The sequence below is a fragment of the Leucoraja erinacea genome, chromosome 8, assembly GCF_028641065.1.
Source record: "Leucoraja erinacea ecotype New England chromosome 8, Leri_hhj_1, whole genome shotgun sequence".
Taxonomy (NCBI): Eukaryota; Metazoa; Chordata; class Chondrichthyes; order Rajiformes; family Rajidae; genus Leucoraja; species Leucoraja erinaceus.
In genome coordinates this window covers 26,320,650-26,340,652 of record NC_073384.1, presented here as the reverse complement: position 1 = coordinate 26,340,652, position 20,003 = coordinate 26,320,650, and the positions used below count along the sequence as shown (strand labels likewise).

General features: G+C 43.0%; 1 protein-coding gene across 1 annotated transcript in view; it reads left to right on the top strand.

Annotated features, from left to right (window-relative positions):
• tarbp1 (TAR (HIV-1) RNA binding protein 1) overlaps positions 1–19,531 on the top strand; it is a 226,972-nt gene extending 207,441 nt beyond the window's left edge. The window contains exon 30 of the mRNA XM_055639264.1: positions 18,974–19,531. Within this exon, the coding sequence (XP_055495239.1) occupies positions 18,974–19,139 (166 nt within the window). The 3' untranslated portion in view covers positions 19,140–19,531. The remainder of the gene's footprint in view (positions 1–18,973) is intronic.
• Positions 19,532–20,003: the final 472 nt, after the last annotated feature.

The window sequence follows — 20,003 nt, the reverse complement described above, 5'->3', positions numbered from 1 at the left end:
CTCTTTCCCCTTCTTCGCCTACGTCATTTGTGCCGATGAGCGCTACCACTTCTGGCTGCTCACCTTCACCCTTGAGGATGATCTGCAATCGGTCCGTGACGTCCTGGATCCTGGCACCAAGGAGGCAACACACCATCCTTGAATCTTGCCTGTTGCCGCAGAAACCCCTGTCTGTACCTCTCCCCTATTACCACGGCTCTGCGTGATGTCTGGCTCTTTGGCTTTGCTTCAGCCCCACGTTTTGACTCGCAGACCTGTTCGTCGCTCAGACTGGCAGTGTCTCCTGTCCCGACAGTTTCCAAGAGGGTGAACCTGCTTTCAAGAGATACATCCTCCGGGGTCTCCTGTACTCCAAGTTTCCTTCCCTTCCTCATCGTCACCCACCTTCTCCCGTATCTTCGGTGTGTAACGATCTCGCTGCAGGTCCTCTCCAGGAAACTCTGAGGTCATCCAGTTGCCTCTCCAGTGCCCCAACACGGTCCTTCAGGAGCTGAACCTGGACACACTTACCACAGTTGTAGCAGCCAGAGACACCAACAGTGTCCCTGACCTACCACATCCTGCAAGCATCACACTGAACCAGTTTACCTGTCATTTTTTCACTGCATCTCACCCTTTCCAACTTTTGGCATAGTCTCCTCCCTCAAGATTCAAGATTCAAGATAGTTTATTGTCATGTGTCCCAGATAGGACAATTAAATTCTTGGTTTGCTTCAGCACAACAGAATATAGTAGGCATGAATACAGAACAAATCAGTGTGTCCATATACCATTGAATATATATATATATGCACACATAAATAAATAAACAGATAAGTGCATTGAGCTATTAATGTTCAGAGTTTTGTTTGAGTTGAGTTTAATAGCCTGATGGCTGTGGGGAAGAAGCTATTCATGAACATGGATGTTGCAGATTTCATGCTCCTGTACCTTCTACCTGAAGGAAGCTGGGAGATGAGTGTGTGGCCAGGATGATGTGGGTCCTTGATGATGCTGCCAGCCTTTTTGAGGCGGCGACTGCGATAGATCCTCTCGATGGTAGGGAGGTCAGAGCCGATGATGGACTGGGCAGTGTTTACTACTTTTTGTAGTCTTTTCCACTCCTGGGCACTCAAGTTGCCGAACCAAACCACGATGCAACAGGTCAGCATGCTCTCTACTGTGCACTTGTAGAAGTTCGAGAGAGTCCTCCTTGACATATCGACTCTCCGTAATCTTCTCAGGAAGTAGAGGCGCTGATGTTCTTTCTGGGGGCTTGGGAGGCACATCAGCGTTCTCCCTATCAAAGCGTGCGTAAAAAGCATTGAGCTCATTAGGGAGTGATTCTACGCCGACATTCGAGCTACCTCCTGATTTCGCCTTGTGGGAGGTGATTGCATTCAGGCCCCCGCCACAGCTGCCAAACATTTGTCTCATCCTCCAGCTTGGAGAAGAAGTCCCTTTTGGCCTTTTTGATGGCCTTACCAAGGTCGTATCGGGACTTCTTGTAGACCTCTGTATCATCAGACATGAAAGCCCGGTGTCTGGTCTTCAGAAGAGTGTGGATCTCATAGTTCATCCAAGGCTTCTGATTGGGAAACACTCGGAAGGTTTTTGTAGGAATGCAGTCCTCCACACAGTTCTTTATGAACCCCTCCCCCACACCAGCTCTGTACAGTCCTCACCTCTGGGGGTGTGCTCTTTAATCAGGAAGAAGCAGCACCGCGATATGGTCAGATTTACCGATGTGAGGGCAAGGGATAGAACGATGGTGGTGTAGCAGTGGTCGAGGGTCAGGACCACTCTCTAGTTGGTGATAGCATGGTTCAGTCAGCTGATAACAGCTGAATCTGGAGGTATCCGTTTTCACACTTCTGTACTCTTGCCTGATGGGAGAGGGGAGAAGAGGGAGTCACCGGGGTGAGACTGGTCCTTGATTATGCTGGGGGTCTTGCCGAGGCAGCATGAAATGTGATGGAGTCAATGGAAGGGAGGTTGGTTTGCATGATGGTGTGGGCTACGTCCAAACCTCTCTACAATTTCTTGCTGTATTGGATGGAACTGTTTCAAAACCCTGCTAGGCTACACCCAAACCTCATTTTATCTCTACACTCACCACAACCAAAGCAGGGGTATATTTCAGGAGTGAAAGAAGCGGTCCCAACTCCATCACAGTATAGTTATAACTTCAGTCTGAGGGAGACCCGCACAGTGGCAAACCTACTTGTGAAACCTGGTATGTGGCAATATTGTGGCCTGGAACAACCATAAATATTTTGAAGTTGAGGACCATTACTTGAGGTCTAGGAGGTTTGTGTATGCCTCTCCACTACTTAGAAGGAAATGTATTTCTTGCTGATCATGCCTGCCACTCATCTGAGAACAATGTACTTTGCAAAGTAGCAATAATCTGTGTACACTGCCTCTGCTACAGCTTTGTTGTTGTTCCAACCACCTCCAAATGAAAATGTAAAGCTGTCGACCAAAATGCAGGACTTTGGTACCATATACCAAAATTATTGTAAAGTGTTCCAAAATCAAAAATTGCCAGAGGGACTCAACAGGTCCAGCAGCATCTGTGGTGGGGGGGTAAAGGAATTGTCGACATTCTGTGTCTGCTTCAGGATTAAGATTGTAGAGGGAAGTGAGCCAGCATTAAAGGGAGAGGGGGAGACATGCGACAGGGACAGTTGATAATAGGAGAACCAAGGAGGGCGAGAGGTGATGGTGAGAAAGGAAGCAGGTGGGGGAGAGAAAGGGATGGAGTTGGGAGGCAGAGTGGTAATAGGTGGAAGCAGATAAGAAAAGAAAGGGGCAGCTGGCGTGAGGAGAGGTGAGGGCAAAAGTGGAGACAGGCTGGAGAGGGATAAACGGGCATGAAGGCTGCATGGACTGCAATCTGATAAATAAGGAAGGTGAAAATAGGAAACAATAAGGGAAAGGTGTAGGGCACATGAAACAAGATAGGGCACAAATCTGGCATGTATGGTGTTTGGATAGTAGGTGGATGGAAACGAGGGAGAGGGGCTGAAGACTGGTGATGTGGGTGCTGGAGGTGGGTGTTATGGGGAAAGGAGAAAGATGGGAGGAGCAGGTGGATTGGAAGGGGAACAGGAGTACGGGTTACCTGAAATTAGAAAAAATTACTGTTCGTACCATTGGGTTCTAGACTACCCAGAGAGACTATTTGATGGGTTCGATTTTTTTGTTAGAATTTAGCACCTGCTCTCTCCTGTGTCTTTACTATGATAGCCTGTCATAGCCAAGTGTTTGAGATGTTATTTGCAAACTTTGCTTAATATTGGTGCTGCCACGGTTAATATGAGTTCTTAGGGGTCTTTCCATGCATTTTCAGAGTGTTCTTTATGAAAATTTCATGTTAAATTTATGGGAATTTTGCATTCAGGATGTGTTGATGTTTTCTTGTGTTAAGTTCCTTAATGAACTCTTTGAATCACTGGTGTTCCCTGGATCCATCTTGTTGGTTGTTGGCTTAGTATTGGTAGCTGATTATCAGATTTATTGATCTGCATGGTAGGTCCTTCTTAACCATGCATGCGGTGCTGGTCACTTGTATTTCCAACAACATCCCTACTTTGTGAAGTGCATGGTCATGGGCCACAAATAATTATGTTTTATGGGACCATAACCTCACCCAATATCAGTGACTCAGACACCTGGCCATAAATCTACCATGACAAGTGTGCATTATGAGATCTTATTGCTTGCAAAGGAATCTTCTGGGACCTGAACTTCAAACAGAAAAGAACAGGAAGCAAGCAATGAATTTCATTCACCTGCCTGGGGTGAATTTTGACTGATGACAGGAGCATCAATTTAGTTCTCCATTTGGCCTTGCATCACGATCCCTGCAGATTCAGCTGTGCAGTGAAATATCCACCTGTAATCACAGGGAACAATTCACATTTGGCTTAAAATAACAGGTCGAGAAAACTACTGAAGATCTGTGCTCTCTCTCTGTGTCGCAGTTTGCAGAAAGAATAATGGGATGCTGCTGTTTCTCTCATTGGATGTGTATTTTAGAGGAGTGGAAGTCATGCTTCAGCTGTACAGAACTTTGGTCAGGGTTATTAAACCAGGAAATGCAAAAGAGCAAATTGTTAGATGTGTAGACTTGTCCTGAAATCTTAAAAATTGGCCAATGACGTGTTTGCTGCAATAATTTTAATTGCCATACATGCCTGAGATTTGGGGAAGTTTCCATTAGATAAGAAAATAGCTAATATAACTCCTTTTTTTTTTCCAAAAGGGAAGAGAAAGACAAAAAGTTTTTAAAAGTTTAATTCCTGTCTGAGGTAAATGTTTGAAGCTATTATTAAGAACAATATATCAGAATCTATGTACTTTTAAAACTGTGTGTGTATGTGTGTGTGTGTGTGTACGGCATTTTGCCTTTGCAACGTATTTCCTCGAAAACCCGACGCAAAAACGTGGAGATTTTTACAATTTCAGTAGGGATTTATCTTATGAGTTCAGAAATCCACTCCTTGGTCAATTATTTCCCGAGATTTTGAATAAAATTGATCACAAAGCTCACTTTTTAAAAAATATGATCGATGCTTGAGCTGCTGACGTCACAATGCCCACATTCCCACCAATCGAGGCCCACCTGCCTCCAGGCGCCGCCCACCCCCCCGCTGCTGTGGACTAAATCCTGCGCCCAGCACAAGTGCACTCGCGCCACGCCTCCCGCAGCTGGACTCCCACGCCTGCCCACCCGCCCACCACCCACTCCAAAATCTTGCCACCCCCCCTCTCTCTCTCTCTCTCCCTCTCTCTCTCTCTCTCTCTCTCCCCCTCTCCCCCTCTCCCTCCCCCTCTCTCCCTCTCTCCCTCTCTCCCCCTCTCCCCCTCTCTCTCTCTCCCCCCCCCCCCCCCCCCACCCTGTCCCCCTCCATGCCCCCCCTGTCCCTACCCTCCATGCCCTGCTGCTGAAAACGTCACCACAGCACGATGCTGCTACCACCATGCTTCACCGTAGGTATGGTATTGACCAGGTGATGAGCGGTGCCTGGTTTCCTACAGACGTGACGCTTGGCATTCAGGCCAAAGAGTTCAATCTTTGTTTCATCAGATCAGAGAATCTTGTTTAGGTGCCTTTTGGCAAACTACAAGCAGGCTGTCATGTGCCTTTTACTGAGGAATGACTTCCGTCTGGCCACTCTACCATAATGGCCTGATTGGTGGAGTGCTGCAAATATAGTTGTTCTTCTGGAAGTTTCTCCCATCTCCCATCCCCCTCTGCAGCTCTGTCAGAGTGACCATTGGGTTCTTGGTCACCTCCCTGACCAAGGCCCTTTTCCCCCAATTGCTCAGTTTGGCCGGGCAGCCAAAGAGTCCTGGTGGGTTCAAAGTTCTTCCATTTAAGAATAACGGAGGCCACTATGCTCTTTGGGACCTGCAATGCTGCAGAAATTGTTTTATACCCTTCCCCAGATCTGTGTCTCGACACGATTCTGTTTCGGAGGTCTACGAACAATTCCTTCATCTTCATGGCTTGGTTTTTGCTCTGACATGCACTGTCAACTGTGGGACCTTACGTAGACAGGTGTGTGCCTTTCCAAATCATGTTCAATCAATTTAATTTACCACTGGTAGACTCCAATCAAGTTGTAGAAACATCTCAAGGATAATCAATGGATAATCAATGCTTCTAAGCTCAATTTTGAGTGTCATAACAAAGGTTCTGAATACTTATGTAAATGTGATACTTCAGTTATTTATTTTTAATTACTTTACAAAAGTTTCTAAACGCCTGTTTTTGCTTTTTTATAATGGGGTATTGTGTGTAGATTGATGATTAAAAAAAAAGAAATTATTCCATTTTAGAATAAGGCTGTAACGTAACAAAATGTGGAATACTTTCTGAATGCACTGTATATTTAGAATGACGGACTACATTTGATAAGATACCATATCAGAGGTTTTAGCTCAGGGTGTATGAGGCAACATATTGGCGTGGATGCAAGATTGGTTGTTGAGCAACAAGAGCATTTGCCACAGAGATCAGTGCTGGGTCCTCAACCATATTTTTACATTTTATATACATAAATTGGATCAAGCTGTGAAATCTCTTATGTAATCATAGTTTGCCATTTACTAGACCATTCAAAGCATGCCAATTTCTTTCCAAAGGAAACCAAAAATCAGATGATAAAGTCAGCCTCCGAAACACTCTTCTGTCCAGACTGACCTCTGGACATAATGCATGGGAAGGAACTGTGAAAGCTGATTTAAACCGAAGATAGACGCAAAAAGCTGGAGTAACTCAGTGGTTCAGGCAGCATCTCTTGAGAACAGGAATAGGTGACGTTTCGGGTCGAGACTCTTGTTCTGAAGAAGGGTCTCAAACCGAAACGTCACCTATTCCTCTTCTCCAGAGATGCTGCCTGAACTGCTGAATTACTCCAGCTTTTTGTGTATGATGTCTGGACATCCCCATTCTCATTGCAAATCTTTCATTCATGATATCATGGTGTTGCCTCTGATATTCCATCTCCTTTTGGTGTCTCGATCTTTCTAATTTCCATCCTAAAGTCTAATTTTTATATTTCTATTTGTCTCTGTCCTTCTCTCCATTTGGCTTAAATTAATATTTTGCATTTGCCATTTCCATATCATCTGCAATTTATGATCAATATCCCCTTGAATCTTTTGCCTCATGAGATGAGAAATGGCAGTCGCGGACCACTAAGCATTTTATTGTAATTGATGTTTTCTCTTTAACTATGAAGAGCAAAGTGAACTGAAACAAAACTGTAAAAGATGTTCAGGCATGACAAATCTGAAAGGCAAAATCCAGCTGTGACTTGAATGCCTCAAGTCAAGACTGATGCCTTTATAAATTTGCTATTTGTTCCTAAATGTTTAAATTGTACAGTGCCCTCCATAATGTTTGAGACAAAGACCACACAGCTGTAATTTCTACATGGTGAAACCAAAATGTATAAAAATGGCCTTTAATAAAATCTGACAAGGTGCACTTTAACCACATGTGATTTTTTTCTATTACAAATCTCAAATTGTGGAGTACAGAGGCAAATAAATAAATGATGGGTCTTTGTCCCAAACATTATGGAGGGCACTGTAGTTAGACCTGCAATTATTGCCCTTCACTAATTGCCCTCACTCAAAATGGCTTCTGTTTCAGAAGCCACTTGTGAGTTGGTAAATTTGAGGTCACATTCAGCATAGACTGTTGAGGGCAACTTCTTGTCATAAAATGCTTTAGTGAATCAGGTGGGGTGTTGATAGCGATTGTTGACATTACCGATGCTGACTTCTTCTTCTTTCATTGCATGAAAGAACACCCGAATATCTTGTGACAAAAATGGAAGTTGTTAAAATTGCTATTGACAAGATTAGAGGTGCTTTTGTATTACATGAGTCATAGATGTATTGCTGTTGTGTTGAATTTGTCCTTGGAAGGAAATCTATTATTCATTGTATTTGTCATGTTATGTATCTTACTGAAGTTGTTTGGGAAACACTCTTCCACAATTCTAAATAACTAATTGTTGGAAAGTGACTTTTTACTGTGCTCACGCTTATCATATAATAAACATGCAATATTTTACTGAACAAATTATTTCAGGTTAAGTTTTCTAATAATGTTGATTATGTTATTCAGTTACGCTGAAGCAACATGATCCGGTGGTAATTATGGGTCCGAAGATCAATAACTAATTTTGTCTTGCACAGTTTTAGTTTCCCCCCTTGAACATTCTCCTTGCATTAGAAATCTCTCATCACTCCCTGAAGACAATCTTATGTTTTTCACAAAGAGCAGTTTGCCTAATATCTTAGCTTAATATCTCCTACAGTAGATTTAGATTCAAGACTTAAGTAGTATACAGGCAATGTATGATATCACAAAAAGCCACCTAATCAGTGTTAGCAGTCTCACCTATGAGCTGGAATGTAGTAGGATGCTGAGGTTTAAATATGTTACCTATAATGATCGTCTCATTGCTTTTCATAGGAAGTATAAATTGCCCATATACTTTATCTTGTTTTCCTTTAAAACTGGTATTTGAAGTGCCAGCTTCTTAAAAACAATAGCAGAAAAGTGGAAACACTCAGTAGGTCAGGCAGCATTCATATCCTATCCATTCTCTCTCCTGCAAGTAAAAGTATTTAGTTTGATCTCCTCCCCAGTTTTGGGAAAGGGTCTTTGTCCAGAAACGATAACTCTATCTTCTTTCCACAGAATCTACCAAAACATCTGAGGGTTTTACAGCATTTTCTGTTTCTTACTTTAGATTTCTAGCATGATTTTGTTTTATTTTCATTGCTTAATACCAGTTTGTGGTCACATGCTTGCTGGTTCCAAGAAGGCTCAGAAACGTTATTGCCAAAATATATGTTCTTTTGAAGAATTCCAAGATCTAACAGGTTTAAAACTGCATTCGTAGAAATTTAACACAGCACTCCGAATGCCACAGAAACAAGAAAGCTCTATAAACAGTCACAAACGATGCTTGCAAGTGAATGGAATGGATCGATTCCTTCCACAAAACACGACTGATCTGTTGCAATGACTTTAACCAACGCTTATTAGCAGAAAATAATCAATTGTTCATGTGGTTCTCAGGAAAAGTGCTCAACAGAACGGTGCTAATTGCTCAGACGTCAGCAACATATTAAATCACAATTGTACTATTGTGTCTAATTCTCGAAAGATGTCAAATTCGTAGAAAATGGCTGTGGAGATTTACGAGATTATGCTAGGGATGAGAACTTTCCACCAAAGGTTTAATTGGAGAAACTGTTAAGGCTTGACAAAGATGCATAAAATGCTCAGTAGTTCAGCCATCATCTGTGGAGGGAAATGGACAAACGGTGTTTCGGGTTGGGACCCTTCTGCAAATTGACGGAGCAGAAGGGAGATAGCTAGTTGAAAGAAGTGAGGTGAAAGGGTACGGCAATAGCCGGCAAGCGATATGGTGGATAGACACAAGGCGCTGGAGGGGCAGCATCTCTGGAAAAAAAGAATTGGTGACATTTCGGGTCGGGACCCTTCTTCAGGTGGATTCAGGTATGGAGGAGTTGATTGGCAGATTAATCACATGGGGGAGAGAAGGATGGATAGGCAAACCTTGGATGGAGGTGATAAGTGGAGATCAAAATAGTGCAAATGGTGCAATCTGATTAGAAAGGAAGGTTGGGAGTGAAATGTAGAACCAGAGAGAGGGATAGTGGGTAGACGGATGCAGGATCATATAATCATGTCTGTTTTAGATGGAGGGAGGCGATTCTCGATATTAGATCTTTTGGCAACACTAATAACATAAATTGTGAAGTGAAGGGTAAATGATGCATAGGGATATGAAGAGTAACTTGTTTTACACAGAGAGGAGATGATTGTGAACCAATTGCCTTAAAGGAAGGTGGAAGCAAAGTCATTCAAATTTTTTCAAAAGAAAATTAGATGGGCAATTGAGAGAATACAATTTGCAGGGCGACCGAGAACAAGAACAAGAGGGGGAATGGGACTGAATCACTTGCACTGCAAGTTCCAATGTGGATTTAAACCCAGTGATTAAAGTGGATCTTATAACATATGATGCATGTTATTGAACCCCTACTTTAGGCTACCAGTGTGTATCAAGGCTGTAGCAAAATAACGATGTAATGTACCATTGAGACAAGAGTATAATTTTACTTCGGAGTCACGTGAGTGACTACGTGAAGGGCCGTCCGTCTGTGTGCGCGTCATTACGTCTGAACGCAACGCGCACGACGGACTGGCAGGCACTGTGTCCTCCCAGCCGTCGGGATGGGCAGGTAAGGAAAGTTGAACTACTTACCTGCGTCTCTTTCGGGCTTGAAGCTTTTTTGTAGTTTCAGAGCCCAGATGTCGAGGAGACGGCCCGCGGGGATGTCGGCTGCCGAAGACCGCAGCATTCCAAGTAGCGGGCGACGGTCTTGTTCCCGACATTAGCGCCGACAGCAGAATCGGCAGGAGACTTTGTGCGGGAGGAGGAGCTCCATGGTGGTCCTGCGGGACGTAATACCACCCGCAAGTCTAACAAACCCGTTGACTCAGATGAGTCCGGGGAAGAGGGATACCCTCCCTCAACGGAGAGCGCTGAGGACGACTCTCCCACATGGAGCAACTTATGGAGAAGTTGCTCCAACAATGATCTGCTCCGAAGGAGGGAGCAGTATCAGCCCGGTGCCTACAGCAGTGCCGGTGCCGGGAGCCTCGCACATGGGGCAGCCCAATGTCTTCCCCATTGGAGGGGGAAGTACATATGGAAGAAACCACTCTGAATCAGAGTACAAAGAACAGGGGTGGAAACCTTCCCAGGGACAAGCAGAAGAAAGGAAGTAAGTAAGTAAGTTTTACTTATATTGCACTGTTCAAGTCAACTCGCATTGGCACCAAAGTGCTTTACATAAAAGGAATAATAAGCTTCCATACAAACAACAGAAAATAAGTACTTCTGCAATCATCCAGGTTCCACTGGGTGCTTCCCTGGATGGAGATCTAGCTAATTGACAGCCCGGGTATTATGGAGAACCCGCAGGCAGCAGCACCTGTTTCAGGGCTGCACAAATGTCTCCTGCTCTGAGGAGAGGAGCATTCATAGTCCGTTTCAGTCTGAAGCTAGAACCTCATTTAGGTCCACTGGAAGGGCCATGTCAGCACAGGTATCCTCAGGGGCCTGCGGCAGCACCTGTTTTCAGGGCTGCCTACGAATCTCACTCTCAGTGGAGGGGAGTGTGAGTGATCAGTAGGTAACTGATCTCGAATTTAAAGTATGAACATACTGAAGCACATGCATATGGCCTCAAGAGCCAGCAGTTGGCAGAATATCCGCACGCTACAATGCTGGCGAGGGAGCGCTATCAGCCGTCGAATCCTCTCTTCAGGTAAGACCAGAAGAAGGAAGCAAAGCTGTCGGACCAATCAAGGTACCAACGACAAGCAAAACTTCATCAGTAGGCGACAACACACCCCACACCTCCATAGGGGGTAAGCGGTTCACTGAATCCGGTGATAGCTTGAAAGCTGGGCACGGAAATATGATCAGAGTCGTCTTTCAAGGCAGACTCAGAATTATGGCCAGAATTGTCCTACAAGGCAGGCTCAGTACGATGAGGTTTTCAGACCAGACCCAAGCAGAGGTCAGGACAAACATGGAATCCACACTCCCTACCAGTCCTACTCCCAATCAAGGAGAGAAAAAGAACGTGCATCAGGGGTCTTTGGGCTTACCACAAGACCACCGGTAGCCATGGAGGTAGGTGGGTCTGGGTTTACTGAAACAAGGGATTGTGGACCAGTTATATGTTGGTAATTTTTGTGTTTTTGTTCAAAATGACAATAACATGAATTTTCAGATCTGGTTTTAAAAAGCAGATAATAACATGTGATTATTTTTACTGCGCAACATACATAGGTTCCAAGCAGACTTGGAACTTGGACTGGAGTTGTCTTCGAGGCAGGCCCAGTATTTTGGGCAGGATTGCCATTCAGGACATGTGACAGATGGAGGATGTCACTTCATCCAGGTTTAACTCATATGTGCAGTATAGACTTTCAGAACATCAATTTTTGTTACGGTCTAACAACTGTTTTATAGGAGCTTCCTATAAAATGCTCACATGGCATGCATCGACCTCAAAGATGCATACTATTCAGTGTCTATTCACTAAGAACAGGAGATATTTGAAGTTTAACTGGATGGCATGGATCTGCCAAATGGGTTGACATCAGCTCCTAGACTATTGACTAAACTACGGAAACCAATTCTGGGTCTACAAAGGTCTCAGAACCACATAGTAATGGCATATTTGGAGGACAATTTCATTTTGGAGTCACCAAGAATTGGCAGAAGCATCAGTCAAAGCAAACCAAAACCGTGTTTGATAGAATTGGTTACCTCATCCATCCAGTTAAATCAAAATTGACACCCACAAGGGTAATTGATTACCTAGAATTTACTATCAAAAACAGTAAATATGTTGGTGACTTTGCCTAGGGGCAAACGACTATATTAATCAAGCCTGCTATGACCTGATAGTCAAATACTAGCCATCTATCAGGCAAACAGCGAGTGTAATTGGCAAATAGTAGCCGCATTTCCAGCAGTATGTACGGGCCTTTGCATTACCAGAATTTACAGCGAGCAAAGGAATGAACACCCAGATTCCATGCAGGCCAAATTGGCAAAACTATGGATTGCCAGCAGAGGCCATTGTTGAATAACTCTGGTGGATAACGAACGTGAGAAAGCTCAAGGTAAATTTTGCTTGAAAGCCATCGAGGGTTCTTCAGACCTATGCAAGCGGCTAAGGATGGGGAGCCACAAACACAGTCTAGAGCTGTGGGGGCAGATGGAATGAGCAGGAGTCTGTAATTCCCCAACACATGGAATCAATTACCCAGAATTGTTGGGGGCACAATTTGGACTCAAGGTTTTCTGTAGCAATATGCAACCGGTGCTTGTTCAAATTCAGATTGATAACACCACTGCGGTGGCACATATCCATTAACAAGGGTGGTGTAAAATCTGTATCTTACGACAGATTGTCGAACCTCATTTGGCACTGGTGTATCAAGAGGAATATTTGGGAAATCTACGAGGTAGATATAACACGGTGACAGATGCTGGATCACGAATGTTTAATAACAACACAGAATGGATGTTGAATCAGGCAGTATTTAACGAAATAACTACACGATTTGGCATACCAGATATTGATCTGTTTGCATCTAGACTAAACCATCAGTTACCCAGATATGTGTCCTGCAAGCTGGATCCAGGAGCAAAGGCAGTGGATGCTTTCTCCCTCAATTGGGGAGGATTGTTTATGTATGCTTTTGGCAAATTTGTCTCACAAACCGACGCTTGACCAAAATCAAGCAAGACTAAGCCACAGGCATATTGGTAGTGCCAGATTGTCCGAACAAATACAACACAGTTCGGATAACAGATGTCTTGGAGTTCCTATCAACTCTGTACTATAACTATAACAAAGTTATAGTGCCAGTATAGTGCCAGAGGCGTACACTCTCCCCTAAGAAGCAGGGCACGGGTCCTAGGAACGAACCCAGTTACAGGGAGTAATTTACATACCTCTAAGGCCAAGGTACACGAACATGAGCGTGGTTAACCCTACTTTGACAGTGGGGACCGATTCTGAAGTGGATGCTGCCATTTCCAGACACTGCAAAAGCTACGGTTGGACAACATGACCGCCAATATGAACAACGTAACATTCGTAATCAGGAACCTGATATAAACATAGCAGGCCAGGAATGCCAGGGATGGAGATCCAGTTCTTGGCATATCCAGAGGACCTACGGTTGTGTGTGTGGTAACATACTAACACCATTATCTGAGAGTTACGGAGAACCTCAGAGGCTCAGAACAATCGGTTCCTCATCAGCCATTAAAAAATTTTTTTTTTAAATAAAAAAAAAAAACCACACCAGAAGGTGTCAACTCAAACCATCTCCAGATGGTCAAAGGGGGGTAATGGCAGTAACAGAGTGACATTATATGGATGCACTCCAGCAGGGCTGCACGTCGGCAGCGAGCTATGGACGTGCCTCGCACATCCTAGTGGCAACAAAATGAAATAATTTACAATTTAATACCTCTAACTGGGGGTGTTTGGCCAAGGTACACGGACACGTTGGGAGGGTGAGCGTTTTTTAAAAACCTACTTTTTAAAGACAGTGGGACCGCTTAACTACGTAATGTCTGAATGCTTGAATGATTACACGCATCCATGGTCAATCCAAAAGCTACGGTGACGCCTGGATTCCCAAACCGGCAAAATCACAGAGCTTGAAATCTTCACGTAGTCACTCACGTGACTCCGAAGTAAAATAGTAAGATAAAACAGAGCTTACCATTTTGAATGATCTTGGATGGAGATCCAGCGTTACTTGGCATATCCCACCCTCCTACGGTCATTGTGTGTTGGTAATCTTATACTAACACCACTATCTGATAGTTATGGAGAACCTTCAGAGGCTCAGAACAATCGGTCAAACCTCATCAGCCGTTTAAAAATCAAAAATGAATATTAAATAAAAAAAACAGTAAACACCAGAAGTGTTGTTTTGTCATAACACTCGAACACCATCTCCAAAATGTAATGGTGTCAAAGGGGGTACTGGCAGGTAACAGAGTGAAACCCCATGTATATGGAGTAAATCTCACTCCACCAGGGCTGCATTTACGTCGGCAGCAAGAGCTATGGACGTGCCTCTTGACGACATCCTAGTGGCTGCAGGATGGACGAATTAAATAACGGTCCACCGGTTTTATAACAAACCCATAACCGGACTGGGGGTGTTTGCACGTAGCCCATTTTAAGTGTTCTGTCCCTTAGTTTAGACCCCCAACTACCCTCTGTTGGGAGGGGTAACTCTCTTTTTGAAAAAAAAAGTTTTCTTTCATCTCGGTTTTAAAGGATTTCCCCCTTATCCTTAAGCTGTGAACCCTTGTCCTGGACTTCCCTAACATCGGGAACAATCTTCTGCATCTAGCCTGTCCAACCCCTTAAGAATGATTAACACTCTCATCTCCTAAATTCTGGTCAAATCCATTCAGTGTCCTGACATCCCTGGATTCGTAACTCAGCGTAAAATCACATTTGGAGCTTTGAAATCAGGTGTGGTCTCACGTAGTCACTCACGTGAACTCCGGTCCTAACTCAAATGCAATGAAAGATTACCATTCGCTTTCGAGAACTTGCCAGTTTGAATGTTTATCTTGACTGGTGTACCATGACACCCAGGTCTCGCTGATTCTCCCCTTTCCCATCGGCCACCCTCATACTATCAAGGTCATCTGGAAGTTTCCCGTTTTTGCCACCAAAATGGATAACCTCACACTTATCCACATTATACTGCATCTGCCAAACATTTGCCCACTCACCCAGCCTATTCAAGTCACCTTGCAGTCTCCTAGCATCCTCCTCACAGCTAACACTGCCTCCCAGCTTAGTGTCATCCGCAAACTTTGGAGAGATTGCCTTCGCCCTCATCCAGATCATATATTGGAGCGTCCCAGCACTGAGCCTTTCACGTAATCGAAAAGGACCCGTTCACTCCTACTCTTAACTCCTGTTTGCCAAAATCAAGATCAAACTTCACCCCCAATGCCGTGTGCTTTAAGTTTGTATACTATCTCTTATTTGGGACCTTCATCCAATTTCAGAAGTCCACTGAATATTGATTACCCCTATCCTGTGCTACTGATATACATCCTCGAAAAATTCTATAAGATTCGTCAGACATGATTTACCTTTCGTCAAATCCATGCTTTGTTTGGTGTAATGATTTCACCACTTTCCAAATGTGCTGCTATCCCCCATCTTTAATAACTGACTCTAGCAGTTTCCCCACTACCGATGTTAGACTGGTGGTCTGTAATTCCCATTTTCTCTCTCCCTCCCTTCTTAAAAAGTGGGGTTACGTTTGGCAATCTTCAGGAACTACTCCAGAATCTGGCACAGACCCTTATTACCCTGCATCCACTATTTTGCCCCATCGCTGTATGGGCCCTGGGGTGTATCGGAGTAATCCACTATTTACCCAGGGCAGTCTAACCAGAGATCAATGCCTGTGAGGACCCGCTGGTGTTGGCAAATTATGAGTGGGGCGAGCAGCAGTGCATTGGCATAGTGCTGAGACCAGCAAGGGGTGCATTTGTTTTAACTAATCTCTTTCTTTTTGGATCTATAAAACTTTTGTGGTCAGTTTTTGGGATTCCCTGCCAGGAAGGAACACAGCAGCTCCTAAATAAGCCCAAGGTCGTCATTGGAATTGTCTCCCACCTCCTCCGGTTACTTTTTTGGCTAATTTGACTAGTGAACCATCCCTGATTTCCTGCCACGGATGTACTACCTTCCTTTTATTCTGCCTGAACAATTTTTCACACATGCACTTTAAATTGCATAAGGAACTGTCTATCTATCTACGTCTCTACCCTGAAATAAAGTTCAGAACATTGTTAGATTAACATGTCACAATTTGAATGAAGAACAGCCATATTATCCCTCTGCCCAAACGTACAAAGATTGCTAACTACCCCTCAACTCAATACCCAGTCTGAAAAATAGCCTAGGAAGGAACACAGCAGCTCATAAATACTTCGCTCCATAGATGCTGCTTAACCCGCTGACTTTCTTGACTAGTTAACCAGCGTTAACCTTCCTTTTGCTTGTGTACAACACAGAAACATTGCTGTCGTGCGAGCTTGCTATGCGCAACTTGGAAACCATGTTCATTGTATTACAATAGTTTAGTTTAGTTTAGTTTAGTTTAATTTAGTTTAGTTTAGTTTAGAGATTCAATGTGGCAACAGGCCCTTCAGCCTATCGTGTCTGTGCCAAGCAGCAATCAGCCATACACACGTTCCAGTACGACACTCCAGGGACAATTTACAGAAGCTAATTAACCTACAAATCTGCACATCTTTGGAACGTGTGTATGGCAAAACAAGCACCCTGAGAAAACCCACATGGTCACAGGGAGACCATACAAACTCTGTACAGAGAGCACCACTAGTCAGGATCCAACTCGGGGCTCTGGCACTATAAGACAGCAACTCTACTGCTGCGCCTCTGTGCCGCCCCATAGTGACGATAGTTAAAAACTGCTTTGCTGGCTGCAAAGCATATTGTAACATCCTGTTGAAAGTATAATATAGATGCTTGCTCTCTTTCAAGTTTCTGTTTTTATTGCTTCAACAGATACATAGATTTAACGCAAATTTTAATTAAGTATGATAAATGTTTGTGGGAAAGTACGCTTTTTTATAAATCTATCTCTCTCAACACTTAACTGTCCTCAGCAATATTTGCTAACTGTTATCATTCAGCAGACTCTCGATAAACAGTGTTGCTACATGGAAAACTGGAAACCTAATCAGTGTTCACAGTGTTCATATGATCATTACATGATGTAAAATGGAAAAAATAACAAATGAATTAGGCAGGCAATAAATAAAACTGAGTTGGCAGAAAATGAATCTACGTGCTTCATCTAAAAGCTTTAGGTATACAAACAGCAATCATTTTCAGCTCCATCACAGTTTATAAGGTTCTCAGTCACTTCCTCTAGAGACTATCATCCATTTTATCACAAAATGTGAGGAGAGACATTCTTGCTATTTAGGTAGTGCAGCGTAGGTTCACAAGGTTAATTCCCGGGATGGCGGTACTGTCATATGCTGAGAGAATGGAGCGGCTGGGCTTTTATACTCTGGAATTTAGAAGGATGAGAGGATATGTTATTGAAACATATAAGATTATTAAGGGTTTGGACACACTAGAGGCAGGAAACATTTTTCCTTCACTCCATAGATGCTGCCTCACCCGCTAAGTTTCTCCAGCACTTTTGTCTACCATCGATTTTCCAGCATCTGCAGCTTCTTAAATATATTCCCGATGTTGGGGGAGTCCAGAACCAGGGCCCACGGTTTAAGAATAATGGGTAAGCCATTTAGAACGGAGATGAGGAAACACTTTCTCAGAGAGTTGTGAGTCTGCATCAGAGGGCGGTGGAGGCCGGTTCTCTGGATACTTTCATGAGAGAGCTAGATAGGGCTCTTAAAGATAGCGGAGTCAGAGGATATGGGGAGAAGGCAGGAACGGGGTACTGATTATGGATGATCAGCCATGATTACATTGAATGGTGGTGCTGGCTCGAAGGGCCAAATGGCCTACGTCTGCACCTATTTCTATTCTATTTCTATTGTCTAAAATTGCTTTCGATATTCTGGTTAGTGGAAAAGGGATGGAGACTAAATCAAAATTTGCAACTGTGGCTAGATCACAAGTAGGGGTCATCATCACTCATCAATTCACTCCTTATACCCCTCTATTCTTAAAAATCTGACTGTTTGACCTTTTGTCACCATTTGTGACTCTGTTTTGTTCCATAATACTACTATGAAGCACTTTCAGATATCTGCATTATTAAAATAACAATATAAATCTAGTGGTAGAAACGTAAGATGGTGTGGTGATCCTGAGCGATGTGTTATTCTGCAGATTATTCTTGGATGTAAGAATGAATAGCATTGATTCATGTGGCAGGGCCCATTGCTAATTGGTCTTGAACTTACTGACTTGCTGGGGCATTTCAGAAGGCATTTAAGAGTGTGTTTATTGCATATTACTCACCTAGAGATTTCTAGATGAGATTTTAAAATACAGTTTTAATGATTGCAATTCTACTTTTATCTATTTTTACCTTAGTAGCATATGTACTCCAATCACTCTTTAGTGTGCATGCTGCTGAAAAATATTAATGAAAAATTGTGCTCATTCCTTCCTGGTTTGCTGTGAATTAAGATTATTTTGGTGATTGGCTGTTCAGTCAGTCTGATGACGGAGCTGTTGCAGGACCCCACGGATGTGACTGAATTGATGCCTGGCAGCAGCTGGCACCAGGAAAATTATTGATTACTGTCAGTTAAATTATAAAACTCAATTGAACATTGTCACATTTCTTTAAGGAGTTGTGTTTATTGGATTGTTTGCATATATCTCTTTATGCTGACCTAAATGTTAGAACATTTTCTTTACTGTTTTTTTTTTAGTAATTGTTCTTTTTTCAGGCTATATAACGAGTCAAGGATTAATGTGAAGTGGACAGGGTCGCTTTTATTTTTAGCCCTTGATCTCTGATAACTATATATGTTAAATGTGATAGGAACTATTTTTTTGGTGGCATCAGCAACATCTTAGCCAAAATAAAGATAACATTACAATATTTTAATTTTGTGTCTCTGGAATAAAATTGAAGAATTTCTTGCTTTAAAATGCATAAAATTATTGATATTTTAAATGTATATCAGACATTTTTAATTGTTATGGTTTAGAAGTGGATATCCTCATCTACTCTTGAAATAATGTAGCCTCTTGTGTTGTTATTACTATTCTGAAATGTCGATTAAGATTTATTTTCTCAATGTTGCATTTAATTTGATTTTTCTAGGAATGAACGGGAGGGAATTCCAGCCAATTTGATCCAGCACTTGGATGTGTGTGTGGAAATCCCACAGTGTGGTATCATCCGATCACTCAATGTCCATGTGAGTGGAGCTTTGCTTGTGTGGGAATACACACGACAGCAGATGATGAAGCAGAGTGTGAGACCATGAATTGGGATTGCGCAGATGTGAAAATTAAGAGATCATCTCCTGTTAATACACAAGTTTTGCCACTTGCAAATCAATAACTGTGTTGCTACAGAGGAAGTCTGCAATTCCCTGGATGATGTGGTGAAAATGGAGTGTCACTGAAGATTGTCAGAAGACAATGATGTCATTATGCTTTTGTCCACGTTTGACATAGTTGGATATCTTGCATTTTTTTGACATTTGTGTATAAATAAGAATATATCTTTTTTGTTAACACATAGAACATTTTCTTTTGTATAAAAGATTGGGAAGAGAAGAGAGAACTGTTCAGCCCCTGATCGGATCTCTATCTCCTCTCCGATTACTCTCAGTTACACCATCCCTTCCTATAAAAATAAAATCCATCAATTTAACCTTTGAATTTTCAGTTGATTTCTAATGTGAGCTGCATCTTGGAGGAGAGTATTCCAGGTTCCCTCTGCATATTGTGTAAGGAAGTGCTCCCTAATGTCAGTGCCCTGGCTGTAACTTAAAGTTTATGACTTCTTGTTTTGGCTTCCCCCACTAGACAGAATGTTTTGTGTTGAGTCACAATAAGTTATAAACAAACATCTCTCCAATATTTTAGTCACATTATCTTCTTTGGAGACGGCTTCACCTTCAGGATCAAAATACAAGCTACTGGAGGGACATAGTGGGCCAGGCAGCATTCGTGGAGAGAAATGGACAGTTCACATTTCGAATTTGAGACCCTGCATCAGGACTGAAAGAGAAGAGGGGAGATGAGATGAGGTGGCTTCAGAGTTGGCAAGCAATAGATGGATTCATGTAAGCAGGGGTTGATTGGCAGATAGATTCAGGTGGGAGAGGGGAGGGTGGAGACGG